The following is an 18,801-nucleotide window of genomic DNA, read 5'->3' on the forward strand; positions in this document are numbered from 1 at the left end:
ATTTGGGAGACTAATTTAACTAATTAATTAAAATTTAGAAATTTATTTTGACTTCTTACTTGATCATAATTATATTATGATAGTTGTGTATTTAGATTGGTGTTTAAATAAGTATATAAGAACTAAACACCTATTTAAAATACGCAATTATCATTTTTCATTTTATAAATATCATCTATCATGATTTATGGAGGTTCTTCCTGAAAAATATTATGTAACTATTTTACTAATATTCATTGAATCAATACGAGACATATTTCAATCAGGGTAGAGTTAATTAGTGTGGAGCCCATGCAATTTTTTTAATAAAAAATTGATTTACGAGAATCATGCATGTTTAATCTTTATAACAAAAATTCTTGTGAAATTGGAATTTCAAGTTTTCGAAGTCCGGAAAACTGTTGATATGGTTTATATTAAGATTTTGAGTAAGGTGATGAATAAATTTCTGAAAATTTATATTTTGTATAGAATATTTTTTTTAAAAAAATATTAATAAAATTTTTTAAAATAATAAATATGAACACATTATTTTTAAATTAATTCCTCTAATTAAAATAAAAAATCTTAATTTAAATTAATTTATTTACGTTTATTATTATAAAATATTTTTTTAATATTTTTTGAAGATTAATCTATTCAAAATATAAATTTAAAAAATTTATTTATCACTTTATTCTAAGATTTTCGGAAGAATAAATTCTTTATTAAAGGGGGGCACAACTATGTAGCACTTGTTAATTTTTAATCACTAAGCCAAATTATTGATAAATTATGAAATTCCAAAGTAGAAAAATGGAAAAAGGGGCCCTAATAAAATGTAAGGTCCATAATAATATTTTATTCCCAAAGTCTCAAGATATAAGATCCTTCATGCACTTTGAAGAGATCACAGACTCAGTGAGATGAAATTTTGCTGTTGGGTGCTATGAATAATAATAATACATCAGAATAGTTGTAAATGGAATTCATGTCATCACCAACTTAGCAAGACAATGCACAAGAATACAAGATTATTCTCTCATATTTTATTTTATAATTATTTAAAATTTCAACCATGTCAATTCAAGATAGTACAATCTCTACCAGAAAGAATCTCTCTACCAACATGACCACTAGTTGATAATAGAAATAGAGTTAGTTGATATGCTAGGTGATTTATAATTTGGAAATTTTTTTATAGATTATATATAATGAAGAGTATTTGAAAAAATTAGCATAAATCCTTTTCATAATATATAATATAAAAGTATAGATATAAATATATGTAACGGTGCTATTATTATTTGATGTCAGTATCACAAATGAGTTATTAATTATTTGTTATCCCCTGATTATATTTTTTAAGCCAGTCAATTAATTTTCTATTATTATTTCACTTTCATACTTATAAATTTTAATAGTAATAAGGTTGAAACTTGAAATACATGTGGAGGGGGAAAAAAGAAGACCTCTTCTTCCATGAGTTTATACTTTATAGTCATCACAAATGGAGACAAGAATAAAAGAAAGAGAAAAGCAAAGCTATAAGCAAAGTCATCATATAGGAAAAATTAAAAATGGGATATTGAAAACTAATTGACATAATTAACAACTGATTGTGACAAATCAGCCACTATTATTGACCTAAAATCAAAACAAAACAAAACAAAACAAAGGCACCTACACTTGCACCAAGGGCGATTTAAGCATTGTCACGCCAATAAACCTTAACTCATACGACATTTCGTTCCTTCTCTATCTCAAAGGTTTTGGATTCAACTCCTACCAACTGCAATTGAGGAGAAAAAATATTGGTAAGTATGTGAAGAGTGTGTGGATGTGTGTTGTACCTAGAATTAGAAGTTGTCTAATCCATTTGAGATACCTAGAATTGGGGATTGTCTAATCCATCTGACAAAAGAAAAAAGCATTGTCTTTAATTCCACCCACAAAAGATATGGTATTAAGATTTTTCTTTTTTCTCCGTATTACTCACTTTATTTTTAACCAATATAATTGTAGCTTCTTAAATTTTACAACTAGAAAATGCCCAAGCTTTTTCTATCATATTTTGTTGGTGTCTGGATAAATTAAACAAGAATCAAAAGACGATAAGAGAAAGAAAGCTAAAAAACTTTAGCAATGTCTCTCTAGAAGAGATGGTCTAGCGTCAGTCTCTAATCTCTAACCACACCAGGTAATCTCTTCTATCCTTGCACCAGCTTTGGCAAGCGAATCAGCAACACTGTTAGCTCCACGCTTAATAAGATCGAATTGAACATTCCAATGTCGAACTACCATATGTTAGTATATAGAGCTGCTATCGCTAGAAGATGCCCGAATAAAATTACCTTTAAATTTCAAATACTTGAAATGCAGAGTTTGAGAAAAGACCACATCTAAAGAGTGGAATATATATAACCTAACCTGATAATTACATCAGTAACTGTTTTCACGACTTAAACTTATGACTTTAAAAGCACACGGAAACAACTCAATTGTTGCTTCAAGATTTCCTTTTGGAGGAAGCGTAAAGATTTTCATTAAATTTGTAAAGAACATATGCTTTTTTGTTCTTTTGATTTTTTTATTATAAAAACAACAATCTTCCTTTTACCCTTACTCGTTATGTGTCTTTGACATTTGAACCATTATGAAGAGCAACAAAATTGTGAGAACAAGAAGGTACCAAAATGAAGAGAGAAAGATTATGATCAAGGAATTGAAATTTGCAAAGGAAGTAGAAGAGGAATAAAGAATTTTCTGCACATTTCCAATGTCTGGTAATCGTACACAACGAATAACAATATATATCCTACAGACAGTTCCCCAATTCAATGGATCCTTATCAAAGCCATCATCATCATCTCAAGAACTAATTCTAGAATTTTCCACCATCATCATGATTATCAAATCACAAAATAGGTGAAGGGTAAAAATTTGTACTAACAAAAATTAAGAAACTAAAAAAATGAAGGGGAAAAAGGCTAACACTAATTGGGTTGGAGGAGGGCTCACAAATTAACTGTCCTAATAGCACTTCTTTTGTTTTCAACACCAACTATTTGATGAAACCAGCCTCTGACCTTTTTTCTTTTAATCTTCTCCAGCATTCAGTTTATTCTGCAATTTTCAACTATGGGATCTTTTGCTATATATAATCCCATAGAAGACCAATAATAGTATCCTTTTCACCAACAAAAAATAGAGTACGCATGTCTATGTCACAAGTTCACAACTCGAAACTGATTCAAAGGCCAATGCAGCAGGGATGGAAATTTGTATCTGCAAAAATGGTAGGGGGTGGTGGCAGCAATCCCACCCAAAATAATGTTTTTGATAGGTTTCGCTCTCTTAGCCAAATGTTTCTATTTTGTCTTCTCAAAACTCTATCTTGAAGAAAATCTCAAGCTGCAAAAATTTTCGATGAAACCTGTATTACTTGCCCCATTCATATTTCACTTTTGTACACAAACCATATTGCTCCTTATCGACGAATTACGATTCCAGGATATGACAGTTCCTAACAAAATCATTTGAATAATTGACATACTTGGTCCAGAACGGCCGTAGATGTTCAAAGCCAATTTGCAACCATGGTTTTGACTGGCCATTATAGTGAATGACAGCAGCCTTTTTAACATGCTCAACATTGGTATTGTTCTGATAACCCAAGCCTAGCATGTGCCAAGACGGATCAATCGGGTGAACATGACCTTTAAATGCGATCAAAGCAGGGGGCAGTGTTCCAAGCTTCCACATTGTCAGGTTTGACTTCAGATTCTGTCATAGGGAAACTTTTAATAATATCTTACTTGGAAAAAAAGAAAATTTGAAGACCAAAAGAACCATCGAAACCATTACCAATATGCCACACCTCTCAAACTATTTTGCATAAGTACTTCCCCTATTCGGCAGCAAGGCATTTTTTCAATTTTAGTTTTTCACATTCACTCTGCGTTGGCTTGAGCCTATCCACCTTAACGTGGAAAAAATGCCACACTGAACATTAGGGTAGAACCTTGGTAAATGTTTGAGAAGGGTTGCATGTTGGCACATAGTTTTGATCAGTGATGTAAAGGCAAAAAAGCCAAATAAGGAAAAAGGTCATCTATGTTCTAACTTAACAATTTAGACACAATGTTTAAGCCACTCGATTTCATGCCACACAGCATTAATTTAAAATGCACAAATTTAGTATGACTTTTAAACTAATGAAAAGAAATTAAACTTAGATAAACTGAGGTTGTATTAGCTAGAGGAATATGGATTTCTACCTCTCGCAGCCAAGAATGATATGTCTCTCTTATATTTGTCTTTCTCCATGCACGCAAATCAAAGATATTCATCCCATAAGCCCATGCACACTCATCAGGATCCAAATTCTTCGCAATGAGGGGATGGGAAAAATTGAAGTAGTTTCTGAAATGCTTAGACATTACCCACTCATCATCACCTCTGCAAGTTTCCACAGCTCCGTTAACTTTTCCCTGTAAGTCAATTTCCCAAAGTGGAGACAAGTCACGCTGAATCACCACATCATCATCCAAAAAGACCACCTTATCGAGGTTTGGGAAAAGCTGATTGACACACAAACATAATCAGCACAAGTCTATTGAAAAACAATTTATGTTTTTGAAAGAAAAGAGACAAGAATAAGAACGTTTTCTCAATCTTCAAATGTTTTGAGTAAAAATTGGCAATCTTTAGCTGTAAATGCTGATGAAAGCAATGTAAATGCTTCACAAGTCCAATTAACAATTACTACTTGCCAAGCAATACTAGCAGGTATGAGTGGGAACAGTCCACATCCCTCCACAGTTTCATGGTTTATGTTCTTACTTTATCATCTAGAAATTCCCACAAACTTGTTTGGGTAGGAATGCAGGATAGACCAACATTTCACTTCAAATTATTCTACATCATTTTTATTTTTCAGTTGATGGTTTCAATGCTTACTTCATGTACTTAATTTGCGTAAAAAAGTGGCATTCTGTCCCCAGAAGCACTTTTCCCACAACTAATTCAGTTCATCAATATTACATTCTCATAAACTGACGATGCAAAATTTTAAATATAAATATTCAATTGGGAGTGATCAAGCATACAATCATTTCTATAGTCGATTTATCACTTCTTTATCTTTCATTCTCATAAAATATATATTATATTCTACATAAAAACTTTACATAAAAAGTTGAAAGTTTCCTGAACAATTAGAAGGATAGATAGGAAGATAGAAAAAGAAAATAAAAAAGGGGATAATTGTTCAATACAACTTACCTCTGGTAAGTATATGCGCAGATGGTTGAGCAAAGATATGTATTTTGGACTTCTAGCCTGCAGTTTAGATGCAAATTTACGCGGATTGGTGTCACTGAGATTTGCTCCAGCAACATGGTTCCCATGATAGTAATTCCTGATCCCATTTTGATTTTCTACAGCTTCAAGTACTGGAATGTTTTCTCTAGTCAACCACTCGAATTGGTGAACACCTTTGACTTCGACTATAGCAGGGTTGGCAGGATTTAGTGCAAACCAAGAGTGCATACCCGCATAAGTTTTCTTATCAGTAATCACATGGAAGACTATCTTCTCGGGATTCAGAGACGACTGGACAGTAGAAGTGACAACTACTGAAGCAGCCAAGATGTTATCAGTTGACAGAATAAAATGGTGGTAAGAGTTGTCGGACAATAAAGGAAGCAACTCCGGAGGAGGCAGTTGCTTGCGTGCATGGGCATTTGATGAATATTCATCAGTCAAACGCAAAGAGAGACAATGGATCCCTTTAGGGATAGAACTTGCTGCAAAATGCTTATTCATTAGCTCTGCAAATTTAGACTCTCTGATTTCTCTCTCAAATTTCTCCATCTGTCTCAAAAAGCATTACATTGTGACAAAAAATCAATATAAATGTCATTTATTATAAATTTCAGCATAAGGACTGTGATATCTAGCAATTTAACATAAACAAATGTGACTGAGCTATTTGAGATAAATTAAAGATGCAGAGATCCCCAGCAAAAATCACACACCAATATTGGATATGCGCATATAGTTTTTTGAACTCCTGATAGAGATGCATAAATGAATATCATTCATGTGTAGTTAAGGTTGCAAAATGACATCATTACAAAACAGTAATGACAAATTAGGTCAACAAATTTTTGCCAACTGCATACAAATAAATATTTAGGAGCACCATCACATGTTAGAAAAAGAATGGAAAAAACATCCCAATTATTATTATAAGATAAAGTATAAACCTTAATATGAAAACAGCACGTCATTGAATTTTAACTTCTTCATAATTAAATGACAGGAAGTCTAATTTTTTTGTCTTTTTCAAGTGTCCTAGAGGAAATTTTATTAAGAAAAGGAGGATAGTAAAAAGATCAAGGAGGACAAGAGATCCTCCATACATAAGGTAAGAACAAACAAAATAATACATGAAACAAGTTTCCAAACCCTCACACCTCATCATATCTAAAAAGTAACACCCCTCTTAAAAGATCCTGTGCCTTGAACCCTACACTTTGTTAACGTCTTATGTATATATTAAACATAACCAAGAAAGACATACTTTATGTTAATGTAACAAGCAGCTTACCATTCCCCTTAACATAAATGCAAAAGTATTGGCATCGTATTGATTGTTCTTCATATCAGCAACCAATTGATCAAAAGAATCTGGCAGGTTTAGATCAGGTGGGATTTCCCCAGTCTTAACTTCGTTAAGAATCTTGTAAAAATCTCTAACCAGTCTCTGCAGAACCATAAATATTATCACCATGAGAGTTCAGATAGTAGTGCCTTAATAAAATCTTTAGAAGTCATGATGATAAAATTTATTACCCCTGAATCATCAACCCTACCAAGAAGCCTTGGTCCCAACCGCCTACCTAAACAATCTGGAGCACAAAACATTGAAAAAATAAGCATTCTAAAATTACCAGAAAATAATGAACATCTATAATCACCTAACTGACAAACATGAAATACCAGAGACTAAACACGGCAAATATTGCCCCACAATGTTTTCATTCATTAGTGGTTTTTCAGCTAAAAAAACACACAAGGAAATATTAATTCCTCACATGACAGAATCAACACCTCACTACAGATTTCATCAATATTCAAAGTGGGAGAAAAATTCCCTCCATATGAAATGCCTAAATGGCAAAAATCAACTGACCACACTTCAGCTTCAGATCCTAAATCAAAGGGGCACTCGTGAACTATCTAGTACCTTCAATAAATAAACTAGCATCCCAAAATATCACTTGCTTACAAAAAGAAACAAAATCCTAAATCACTTATTTCATCCGAGGATGCTTAGCCCCTCACTGACTCACTTGATCAATTTGTGCACTTCAAACGATCCAAATCCGCATATTTGGCAACTCTTTTTTTCCATGAACATTTTCATTCCAAGCTATTCAGAACCTAAAATAACCTTAATCCAAACACAACCTGAAATAAATCCATCATCCAAGGAAACCAAATCCTAAATCACTTATTTGATCCAAGTATGCTTAACCCCTCTCTAACTTCTATGAATGTGTGCACCTTAGAGGAGCTAAATCCGCATATTTGGCAACCGTTTTTTTATTCAAATTAAATCCATGATCCATCCCTCAATATATTAAATTAAGACAACACATATATCAACACAGGTAAACCTCAAAATCAAGATCTACATCTATATTAAAAACAAAACAAACTAAACAAAAACAACATTAAGAATGTATGAAATATAAGAATAAGGTGGGATTTAGGATTAAAAGGGGTACCAAATGAGGAGCACTTGTTGACACCTTCAAGGGTGACAAGAGCCGTGAGAATGAAGACAAAGGGCAACAAGAATGCGAGTATGAGTATTGTGTGGAAAAGGGTTCGATAAGAGATGTGGCGAGCCGCGACCTTGATCTTCATCAATGCACTGAACCCATTGCTGCTCGATATCGTGATGCTTCTCATGCTAGGCGAGAAGTGAAGCTGCATCGTCCTCTATGCTGATGCAGCCCCACCACAGCACCAACCCTACTACACCCTCGCCAAAACGCAGAAGCAGAAGCAGAAACAATAACGAAAGAAGAAGAAAGAGGAAGAGACGAAAACGACACCGTTTGAGATGGCGTCAAAACGCGCCACAGCATCAGATCCAACGCCGCAGGACCCAAATGCGCCAAAGCATGTAATCTGTTCCGCGAACGAGAGATCGGGTTCGGATCGGGGCTTCCCCAATCTGGGTAGTGGTGGAATCTGAAAAGTTCGGGTTTTTCTTCTTCTTCTTCTCCTTATGAGGTCTTCTAGAAGACCGCATTGGGGGGTTTTGGGGGTATTTGTTGCCAAATCGATCCCTTGAATCGATGGTGAAGAATCAATAATCAAGGGGGAGGTTCGTTTTCTTCTTCTGTGTTGGGTTCTGTCGATGAGGTTGAAGTTCCTCTCCCATGGATCAAAGAACAGAGAGAGAGAGAGAGAGAGAGAAAGAGAGAAAGAGAAAAGGGAAGAGAGAGAAAATCTGTGGTGTGTTTTTTTTTAATTATTTTTCTTTTTTCTTTCGTTTTGCTGGTTGATTGATTTCTTAGTTTCTGTTTACTTCGTTTTTTTTATTTATTTTTAATTAATTATTCTCAGATTGTTGTGGGTGGCCTTTTCATTGGTCCGATCTATAATTTCGTTTTCCGGGACATTTTTATAATTTTATGGGAAAAATAAAAAAGAAAATGGAAAAACCTTATGACTCAAAACTCAAAAGCGTGTTGGTGATAGAGAGAGAAAGAGAGAGGTATGAGGTGGGTGGTTTGACCTTGAGATTAGGGAGTAGGAAGCATGATGATTATAATCTTTGGAGCCAAATTTAGATTGTTTTCCCCCCTATCTTTAGGGATTATGTGGATAGCATTATGTAGGAGAATGTAATGGTTAACAATTTTGGGATTATTCATTTTTGTGCAAGTGGAATCTTGGGGTTACTTACTGCCTACAACAGTAAATGGAATGCAACAACTCTATCACATGCGTCATGCACTAATTTGTTACAAATTTACAATCCTTTTTTTTTTTTTTTTCATATGAGAGTGAGATAAGTGATATATTAATATTATAATTTTTGATATTTTTTTAAAATTATAAAAAAATAAAATAAGAGAGTTTAATTTTTGTATTTAAGATTTTTAATTTTTTTGAAACTAAAATTGAAGGATCCGATTTTTATATTCTAAATTAAACGATGTCATATTTGAGATTAACACTTCAATCATTCATAATTATGAAAAATATTACTATTAACCCAATATAAAAAGATAAAAAGTGTAGTTTTAATACTTGGTGTAACGTGAATTTTGTGTGTTTATAAAACATGTACATAAGAAGATGGATAGTAGCTGAATAAGCCACATAGTGCCAAATTTAGGCCTCTCCAATTTAGGAGCAATAAGCATAAAGCTACCAAACTTGACCATATATATAAAAAAATATTACTAGTTAAACAAAAAAAAATCACTAAATCAGTTATAAACACCAAATATATATTTACAAATGCCAAATATATATTTATATATAATTAATTAATGACTAATTTTTTATAGACATAACATAATTAAAAAATAATTAACAATTGAGAGGTATTTTTTTTGGTTGTCAATTGAGAGGTATTTGTATTTTACTATTTTCAGCTTCTAAATTCTCTTTTTGGTTCACAAACCCTTTGGTAATTTTTTTAAAAAAAAATTGTCTGGGGCTTAAAATAATTTGGGTCAATAATTGTTTTGGACCCAAAACTTTTCTTTTGGGTTTTTTTCTACAGCAGCTCTACACTTCCACGCTATCTCCTTCTTCCCCACAGAGAGAGAAAGAAAAACTAGAGAGAGAAAGCTGAGCTAGAGAGAGAGAGAAAGAGAGTGTGTGGCGATGAGTGTGGCACCTTCACGACAAGAAATTCTCTCTCTTTTCCGTTCGCTGATACGAGTAGCTCGAACCTTCCCAGATTATAACATTAGGGAATACATGAAACGACGCACCATCGATGCGTTTCGCGACAACCGCGCCCTCTCCGACGCATCTTCCATTTCCACTGCTTTCTCCGACGGAAAGTCTCAGCTCGAGGTTGCAAAACGACAGTCCGTTGTGTACTCTCTATACGCCCCTCCACTCAGGAGCGTCATGGAGCTCCAAAACCCTAAAACGCCTGCTTAAACCCTAGTCCACTACGGGTATGTAATCCCAACCTGTATTAATTCAATTTTGCTGCTTTTCTTGGGAATATTCGCGGGTTTTCGATTTTATGGTGTTTGATTGGGTTCTTACTATGTGAGTCTTACTAGTGTTGGTTCTGGATAAATTTGGAATAATTGTTGCTCAATTTAGTGCCTTTTTGAAAGTTTTTATTATTATCTGGTGTTGTTTATATAAAATTATTATTCTTTTGGGTGTATGTGCTATGTAATGTGTGGAATGTAGTTCTTGTTTGGTTCCTAGAAGAGGTTTTAGGATTAGGGTTTAAGTGATTTGGTTACTAAAAGAGAATTTTGTGTTCATATGTCTTTTGTAATTGTACTCAGTACTCACTAATCAGTCAAATACATGGTTGCTTATAGCTATAGACCTATAGCATGATCCCATTTCAGATTGCATCAATTGATGATTTTTTTCCCAAAACATGTTTGGAAAAATCATGATGAATTATCATTGTATGTTAAAACATTCCCAACCGTAGTGTGATTATTGATAGTATGCTGTATTTACCCCATCACTATTGGAATTATTGCAGGTTCCGAGGATGGCTCTTATTTTCTGCTGACAAGAGGACACATCAGACATGTGTGATTACTTGCCTTTGGAAGTGCAAATCTTTTGAGAATTCTATAGTATCTAAGTTTATGTATGTGATTATAAAGTTGAGGTAGTAATCTTCACTATTAATAATTGTGAAACCATTGATGAGTTGTTAGAATGAGTAAATCATTAGTTGGTTTGTCACTAAAATTATAATTTTATTACTATTGAAAGTTCCATTTTCCATTTAACTTGAACAATTAATTTATCATTTGCTTCATGAACAATAGATGGAGACAGAGTATTGGTAACTCAACTGTATTAGTTACTCATAAGGACGAGCGCATAAGAAAATGATTGGCATTCATAAAGTCATAAATCATAACTTGTGAGGATGAAACAACCAAGAATAAAACCACATCACCTTGATCAATTTTCTTTGTATCTTTCACCTGCCATGTATTCCTACTAATCTCAAAATAATATTATGACTGAGAAATCATTATGAAATATAATGCCAGGAAAAAGTACCAAACCTATAATGCATTTAGTTCAAATATTAGGCCAAGCTGCTGCACAATCAGTTTTGCTTTCAAACAAATGCATGCTTAGGTTCAGTTCAATTCTATTTCTATATGAATATCAATTGCATTCTCATCACTCAGTTCCCCTTTATGCTCAATCGGAAACTTGGGCATAAATCACCATTCCTGTTTGAAATAGGAAGGAATCATGTCACTGCCACTAACATTGAGAAAGAAGAGAATACCTTAGAAAACAACTGATAATATTAAATAAACTACATAACTAAAAAAATTGACGTTGAACATCACATGTCCATTTACAGAACCAAAAATCGTTTACACAAAAACGAAATGAGCTCTAACAATCTGGGTCTAATCAAATAATCTAGAATACAAATTAAACAAGTACACACTCAAATTGGATTTACGGCTCTAACATGATCAAGTTGTTTGTTACCTTTCACGTAAAAAAACTCACACCTTTACTCTTCATCAACTCAGCTTTATTTTCCATCTTAACAGGCATTGGAGCAGAGAACAGAATTCTCTCTTGGTGCCCCTGATTCACTACATTTCTGCCATTATTTTTTATCCCCCTTATATTAGGGTTCCTTCTGCCATCATCACTGCTACGTGACGGTCCTCCATTTTCCACCAAGGCTGCTTCTTCTTCATCATCCTCAGCACCCTGAGAAGAATCCACGGCGACATCTTCAGCTGCATTACCAACAATCTCAAAAACCTCTCCTTGGTCATAATCACTAGATGAACTTCCATCCAAGCAAGCCACATCTTCACTTAGATCCGGTTCGTAAGAAGCACTGCTGCCGCTATACACCTCACAGATCTTCCCATTCTCTGCAAACTTCACACTTTTCTTCACCCTAGGTTGGACTCCTTGTTTCTGAACAACAAAGACTCCATTTTTCTTAGGTGGCACTACAACATTGGCAACTCCATCACCATAACCATCAGCATCATCGTAATTATAATCATAGTTACCACCAACACCATCACCATGATCATGCTCTAAATCTCCTTCATTGGTTTCGGAAAGCTTACACAATCTGCTAATTCTCTCAACCCTGCCCCTCAAATTCTGCAAGAGCTTCCTCCTCTCATCATCATCACCTGAATCTCTAGGTTTGTTCACTCTCTGACAACCCCTGCCGCTCTTTGCAGCCTTGACACAACGTGTATGCTTCTTCACTGCTACCCCTTCGATTGAATCCAGAAACTGAACCAAATCCCTACTAATTGATCTCTTCCCATCCACAATCATCGGATCACAACCCTTCAAGAACAACAAAATCAATAATCTTAATCTATCCCTACTATTAACATAAAAGGGGGAACTATTAACCAAAAAAAAAAAAAAAGAGAACACAGAAAGAAGACCCAAGATTGGTTTACCTCAATGGAATCGAGCTGGAGAAGCAAGTTGACAACTTTGTGGGAGAGAGCAACAAAATCGAAGTGGGTATTGTGGGAAAGGGAGGATTCGAGGGAAGTGAAGGTAGACTTGATGAGAGCGAGGCGCTTGAGGCCCCTTAGGGTTCTCGATCTGCGAACGAGGTAGGAGCGGAAATGGGTTTGGATGACACGCGCTGCAGCATGTCGGAGAGAGAGTGATGAAGAAGAAGAGGAAGAGAGGGAGTGGTGAGTGAGGGAGGATTCGAGGGACTCGATGCGGTGGAGGAGAGAAGAGATGGAGGAATGAGGTTGAGGTTGAGGTTGAGGTTGGTGAGTGAGGATGTTGTTATGGGATTTGGGGAAATGGGAGCGGTAGTGGGGAATGATAGTGGGGTGGTGGTGGGGTGGTTGTTGTTGATGAGAGAGGAGTGAAGAAATGGCTTGGAGAAGGTGATCTTGTGGTTGTGGTGGTGGGGGTGGTGGTGAGGTGGTGCAGCAAGTGTAGGTGTAGGTGGCTGTGGGGGGGTTGCAGCAGCAATGAGTGCAAGAAGGAGGAGGAGGAGGAGGAGGAGGTTGGTGATGGTGGTGGTGGTGGTGGTTGTAGTAGGGAGAGGCCATTCAGTGTTGTGAGTAAGAGACCTCCAGCTTCAGCTTCAGAAGGTGGCTGTGACACTGATTCTCTGAGGACTGAGGTGGTGTAGTGTAAAGGTGTTTTGGGGGGGACATAAGGACATTTTAGTCATTCACTCACTCATTGCCTTATTTGGGTATTTAGGTCAATTCCAATAATTAATAATACTACATATCTTCTTATTCTCTCTAATAACTTTTTTTTTATAAAAAAACTAGTGTTATAAATAAACTGGATAACGCTACATTACTAATTTATTTTATTAACTAAATTCAATCAAATTAGTCTAATAATTTAAGAATTGATAACTTGTTCATTTAGTATTTTAAAAATTATGAGTGGTTTTTTTATTTATTTAAAAATTATGATGTTTTGGTTTTTATCAAAATTAATCATTATGCTATTTGTGGTTTATATCAAAATTAATCTAAAAGGGAAAAGTTTCTTTTCAATTTAGAGATTTACACAATGCAAAATAACAGTTTTTTAATCATATTGCTAACTAATACCAATAAGATGAGATAAACAGAAATTGGCAATAATTTTTTGACGTGTGGAATCTCGAGGTTGGAGAAAAAAGATGCCTACATATGGTTGAGAGAATATGATATGATGATAGGGAAATTGGTGTCTACTCAATGCTCATGCTTTTTTCTTTTCTATTCTTTTTGGTCTGTGGGTCTACTCTCTCAGTTACAGCATCATGTGTAAAAGTGCATTTTCTTCTAATTCAACTTAGTTGCAGAAAGGATTAAAGGTTCACAATACTTAATCCAGTTTAACTTTGCTCATAAGTTTTCAAACTACAGCAACAAACCAGAAGAGAAAAGAGAATATGATATGCCGGCTCATATATTGCTAGTCCAGTTTGTTCTTTCAAGCTAGCAGTGGAATCCAGGAAAGAAGTGTAAAAGGACAGAAGATGCTGATTTTCCTAAAAAGAGAAGCAGTAAATTTGGCCTTAGTTAAATAAATTTAAGATCATTTTTCTTTGTTTTCACATTCTTTTTACATTGCCATGCAAGTATTATTCATTTGGCTCTACTGATGAATATACAATGGCAGTAAAAGATTATGACCTTCCAGATTATATAGTTCAAACAATGAAGGCAAAGTATTTGATCAACCTCTATAAAACTTTAGGCTATTGCTCAAATGCTGAATACGCTGTAAAATAATGTCACAAGAAAGACAAGTAATGTTCCAGTGAGTAACTAACAAAAATTCATTTTCCATTGGATAGTATATTTTCAGATGCTTTCTTCAACATGGCAGCATGCTTTTGTCCGCGAAGGTGGAAATTATAAACTGTTTCACTATTACATACCACATTACATATAGAACATACTTTAACTGCTGCGGCCGCTGCTCCTCCTTCGAGAACTTTCTTCTTCTTTTTCTCCAGATTCTCTGGAGTTTCAATTGATTTCCTCTTACACTTATTCCACAATTGTGGCCCTATAACCGGATTAGATGACCCATCGGCCGGTGGATGGACTTGTGGCTGGGGTGGTCTTAATAATTCTCTTAGTTTCTCTACGTTCTTCTTGTGCTTCTTTCCTAATTTATGTTGATCCAATACCTCTTTGCTGGTGCAATCTATCTTGCAAACTTCGCAATATGCAGGTTGAACATTCACAGTTTTAGGTTTCTTCTTCAGCAGCTGCTTCCATTTATTATTGCCAAGAGGTTGTGCTTGAACTTGCATAGCTGTATTGGTCCACCATGCAGCGGGATTAGTATTTGCAACAGCCAACTGTTCTGTGCCATTTGATGCCATAGAGATCACCTGAAATGGGTTGTATGCATTATCTCTACATTCAAACCAATAATAATACACAATGCAATTAACAATGATATGCATAGTTGCACACATATAACTACTTCCCATTGCATTCTATCGCTGAATTTCACAATTCCACAGTATCATCGTTCTCTTCTCTTTCCATGAAGCATACATTACAATAAAATTTCAATAGATAATCTGCAACCTAATCACTTTCAGAAATGCCATCAAACGAGGACATCATAGCTGATGTATTCAATTTCATTTTGAACATCAAATGGAATTCTATGATTCCTGAACAAACATTTCCCACCATTTCCACAGCATTCCAAAACACCATCAATCCCTTTATCACAATCACAATCATTTTGTTTTTCTTCTTAAATTGCTAACTCAAATTTCAAATTGCTTGACAATGAAGTATCACAATAATCACATTTCGTTTCCACCACTACCGATAACTTTCCTTCTACAACCATTGTCATTTACCAAAAAATACACTAACCAAAGAACAGAAAATCACAAAAATTGAAACTTTTACGCAGAAAAGAGATACCCACTTACATCTCCATAAGCAAGAGGGTCAGAACCATATTGTATAACAGCTCCTCCAGCAGTATCACCCCAATTTTGAGCATTGGGATCATAGTAGTACCCAGAAGAAGCCACCAACGAATTAGGGTCATTACCCACAATTTGGGTTTGGGTTTGGGTGTATGAGTAATTTTGGGGAAGAAGTTGTTCAGGACCACCAACAACTTGGGTTGTTGGCAATGGCAATGGAGGAACATAGGAATCAACACCCGGAGGGTTGACCACAGGTTCTAAAACAGTGTTGGGAGGAATTGAAGAAGGAGGGTTAGGGTTTTGAGGGTAAGGGACGAAATTGGCGGTGTACGATGATGAAGATGGAAGAGGAGGGTATGAGTATGAATATAATGAAGATGAAGAGGGTAGTGTTGGGGTTTGGGTTTGGGCATGCTGAAATTCAGGCCAAGTGGTGTAGTCCATGGCTATGGCTATGATGATGCTAAGGATTTTGTTATGATTAGGGATTTCAATTTCGTTTGCATAAGAATAGAAAGGGGTAAGGGGTTTGGTTATGGAGGACGAAAACATAAACATGTAGAAAATGGTTGTCTAGAAAACACGTTAGGAAGCATTTCCCATGATCAAGATCATCAGTAATAAGCATAATTCTCAAAAACGAATCGGTGATAGAACTACTACTAGTTTATTAATTTATTGGTTTAATCGGTGAAAATTAAGGGGAAATCGACTTCACGTAAAATTGATATCGAAAAGTCGTTAGATAAAAATTTAGTTAAATCATCTAATGATTCTTATATATCAACTTTACTATCATATATTATTGGTTGAACCATTTAAATTATAATAATAAATATAAATTTTATAAATATAATTTAATTTGTATATATTATATATTTAAAATAAATGATAAATGTAATGAAAAGTAGCTCAGCTGCATTCATAATAAAATTTGGTCGGCACTTAACGAGCGAAAGAAAAGTAAGTAATTTTATACTATTAGATGAAATCTCACATAATTAAAACACTAATAATAATTAATTAATGACAACAAATCATAAAATTTGCTGACTTCCTAACACTCCTCCTCGTAAGAAGACCCAAATTTAAATTTAAGAAAAAAAATTTTTATTAATTGTAACCAGTTCTAACTAATTTTGTCTGGTTTATATCGATTCTCATTGATTTTGATCGATTCTTTTATTTAAACGGTCAAAATACTAGATTAAATCAATTTAAAATTTAATTTATTGATTTTTGGGTCGAATCGATTAATTTAATCCGGTTTTAACCACTATGGTAAAAAGCATATATGTATATTATTGTATGATGGATTAATGATAGGTAAAAATTCACTTGTCAAGTTTTTTTTTATTAAAAATTTTTTTATTTCATTAATATATGGTCGGGTCCACGGGTTGGTTTGGGTTCCGCACCCCCAAAACCGTTATCCGAACCAATTACTAGAGAGAGGCATTAGTTTCGTTCGGGTCGGACTCGATTACCCGTTGATTCCCGAACCAATTTAATTGGTTCTGACGGATAATCGTGTACTCGCTACCCATGCTCACCCTTAATAAGTTTGCCGCACCTCCCGACAAACTTCACTCCAAATTCCCATAAATAATTGCTGAGAACGAAGTTCAAATTCTTAAACCATTATCGTCGTCTCTAGGGCCACGTTTGGATGTGAGACCAGGATAAGACAAGGAACAAGACACAAAGGATAGAGACACAAAATTTTGTATTCTTGTATTCTATTTGGTGATAAACTAGAACAAATTATGAAATATCATTTTTTTTCATTCAAAAAATTTGAGAAGAAAAATATAATAATAAAAAAATATAATTATAAAAAATTAACAAGAATAATGAAAGAAAAATAAAAAATAAGTTGTGTCTCTGTGTCCTTCCTGTCAAGATGGACACAAAATACACTAATTCAGTATCTTTGGACACAATGTCTCTGTACATGTCTCATCTGTCAAACATGATTTTGGGTCTTTGTGTTCCTGTCTCAGTGTTCTGTCCCTAGAAACAAACTTAGCCCAAGAGTACATAGGAGTACACAAAAATACATAGACAACAAGCATGACTTCTTCCTCGCCGGCGGCAATGGCAACCACTATCATCGTCTCTAGAAATACACAGATACACATGAATAAACCATACTTAAAAAGGATTTTTTTTTCTATTATAAATTAAAAAAACATTATTTCCCCAAAAAGATACTACTTATTATATGTACTCTGAAGACGATGATGATGGTTGTCATTGACCATTGTAAAGTTTACAAATTTGAGTCCGTCAGAATCCGGGGTTAGGAGAACTCTACTAATATTATGGAGTTCGTGGGGAATGCAGCGAACTTACCTAAAATTCAAAAAAAAGAAACATATCCTGGTATTAAAGGTCATCTGTTTACTTTTATCAGGTATACTACGAAATGAGGGGTATTAAAGGCAATCGACGAGATTAATGGACTGCAATTAAGGAGTAAAGAGATCTTGTGGGTGAGACTAAGCATAGGAGGGGATTGATATCCGGAGAAAAATTGCTACGTACGATGAAGATACCAGGGAGTTTCCTGATGAAAAACAGAAAAGAATTTAAGAAAAGAATATTAAGGTGAACAAGAAAGGGAGAATTGTCTTGGAACACCATAGAAGCGAAGAACTAGGAGTTTAGAGGGAACCGTTGGAGTTGGGATGGGATGCAGTGGTGATGATGCCACACGGGTTACGGGAGACAGAGCATGATAAGGATAGAAAGGGAATTTCCGTTAGAATTTGGATGAGTGGCATGAGGATTTTTTGAAAAACGCGAACGGCTAATTATATGGTGTACCCGACAATTATAGTGAGTGCGAAATTTATGGGATCTCAAATAATTAGTAACGAAACAATCTCTGAAAGAACGAAGTCTTTGATATATAGCGATAAATGGAAAGAAGGGACTGATTTGGTGTTGAATAAAAGTTTAATTAGGGCTGGGGTTGAAGCATATAAGGCCCAATATGTTAGTGGGGTGCGGCGGCGAAGTGGTTGTGTGGTGCGTTTTAAAAGGGCCTCCTTGTTGGCTACTGCGGACGACAGTGAAGAGAGGGGCGTGGCTGATCATGAAGTTCGCGA

General features: G+C 34.9%; 4 protein-coding genes across 5 annotated transcripts; 1 reads left to right on the top strand and 3 right to left on the bottom strand.

The window, feature by feature from the left end:
• Window positions 1-2,723: 2,723 nt before the first annotated feature.
• On the bottom strand, window positions 2,724-8,803 carry LOC112744544 (probable galacturonosyltransferase 14). Its single transcript, XM_025794208.3, has 6 exons — window positions 7,779-8,803; window positions 6,841-6,896; window positions 6,596-6,751; window positions 5,266-5,856; window positions 4,260-4,562; window positions 2,724-3,765 (listed from the first exon to the last, which is right to left on the bottom strand). Exons 1-6 carry the CDS (start codon window positions 7,987-7,989, stop codon window positions 3,481-3,483), a joined length of 1,602 nt encoding a protein of 533 aa, XP_025649993.1. The 5' UTR covers window positions 7,990-8,803; the 3' UTR covers window positions 2,724-3,480.
• Window positions 8,804-9,803: 1,000 nt separating this feature from the next.
• On the top strand, window positions 9,804-11,018 carry LOC112744546 (uncharacterized). Its single transcript, XM_025794211.3, has 2 exons — window positions 9,804-10,205; window positions 10,763-11,018. The coding sequence occupies exon 1, from the start codon at window positions 9,904-9,906 to the stop codon at window positions 10,186-10,188; it is 285 nt and encodes a 94-aa protein (XP_025649996.1). The 5' UTR covers window positions 9,804-9,903; the 3' UTR covers window positions 10,189-10,205; window positions 10,763-11,018.
• Window positions 11,019-11,227: 209 nt separating this feature from the next.
• On the bottom strand, window positions 11,228-13,407 carry LOC112744545 (BAG family molecular chaperone regulator 8, chloroplastic). Of its 2 annotated transcripts, XM_025794210.3 has the most exons (3): window positions 12,705-13,407; window positions 11,749-12,585; window positions 11,228-11,477 (listed from the first exon to the last, which is right to left on the bottom strand). In XM_025794210.3, exons 1-2 carry the CDS (start codon window positions 13,320-13,322, stop codon window positions 11,752-11,754), a joined length of 1,452 nt encoding a protein of 483 aa, XP_025649995.1. In that variant the 5' UTR covers window positions 13,323-13,407; the 3' UTR covers window positions 11,228-11,477; window positions 11,749-11,751. The 2 variants fall into 2 exon arrangements, with proteins under 2 accessions (XP_025649995.1, XP_025649994.1); XM_025794209.3 differs by lacking the exon at window positions 11,228-11,477 and having other exon boundaries at window positions 11,538-12,585.
• A 1,135-nt stretch (window positions 13,408-14,542) lies between these two features.
• LOC112744547 (uncharacterized) lies at window positions 14,543-16,337 on the bottom strand. The gene is made up of 2 exons (XM_025794212.3): window positions 15,686-16,337; window positions 14,543-15,124 (listed from the first exon to the last, which is right to left on the bottom strand). The coding sequence occupies exons 1-2, from the start codon at window positions 16,244-16,246 to the stop codon at window positions 14,561-14,563; spliced, it is 1,125 nt and encodes a 374-aa protein (XP_025649997.1). The 5' UTR covers window positions 16,247-16,337; the 3' UTR covers window positions 14,543-14,560.
• Between the last annotated feature and the right edge of the window lie 2,464 nt (window positions 16,338-18,801).

The sequence above is a fragment of the Arachis hypogaea genome, chromosome 14, assembly GCF_003086295.3.
Source record: "Arachis hypogaea cultivar Tifrunner chromosome 14, arahy.Tifrunner.gnm2.J5K5, whole genome shotgun sequence".
Classification (NCBI taxonomy): domain Eukaryota; kingdom Viridiplantae; phylum Streptophyta; class Magnoliopsida; order Fabales; family Fabaceae; genus Arachis; species Arachis hypogaea.

Coding starts and splice junctions, on each gene's coding strand:
- LOC112744547 (XM_025794212.3), bottom strand. CDS start 16,246: ATGTTTATGTTTTCGTCCTCCATAACCAAACCCCTTACCCCTTTCTAT. Junction 15,125..15,685: donor ACCCTCTTGCTTATGGAGAT/GTAAGTGGGTAT, acceptor AACCCATTTCAG/GTGATCTCTATGGCATCAAA.
- LOC112744546 (XM_025794211.3), top strand. CDS start 9,904: ATGAGTGTGGCACCTTCACGACAAGAAATTCTCTCTCTTTTCCGTTCG.
- LOC112744545 (XM_025794210.3), bottom strand. CDS start 13,322: ATGGCCTCTCCCTACTACAACCACCACCACCACCACCATCACCAACCT. Junction 12,586..12,704: donor TCCAGCTCGATTCCATTGAG/GTAAACCAATCT, acceptor TTGTTCTTGAAG/GGTTGTGATCCGATGATTGT.
- LOC112744544 (XM_025794208.3), bottom strand. CDS start 7,989: ATGCAGCTTCACTTCTCGCCTAGCATGAGAAGCATCACGATATCGAGC. Junction 4,563..5,265: donor TGCGCATATACTTACCAGAG/GTAAGTTGTATT, acceptor TGTGTCAATCAG/CTTTTCCCAAACCTCGATAA. Junction 3,766..4,259: donor ATCATTCTTGGCTGCGAGAG/GTAGAAATCCAT, acceptor TCCCTATGACAG/AATCTGAAGTCAAACCTGAC.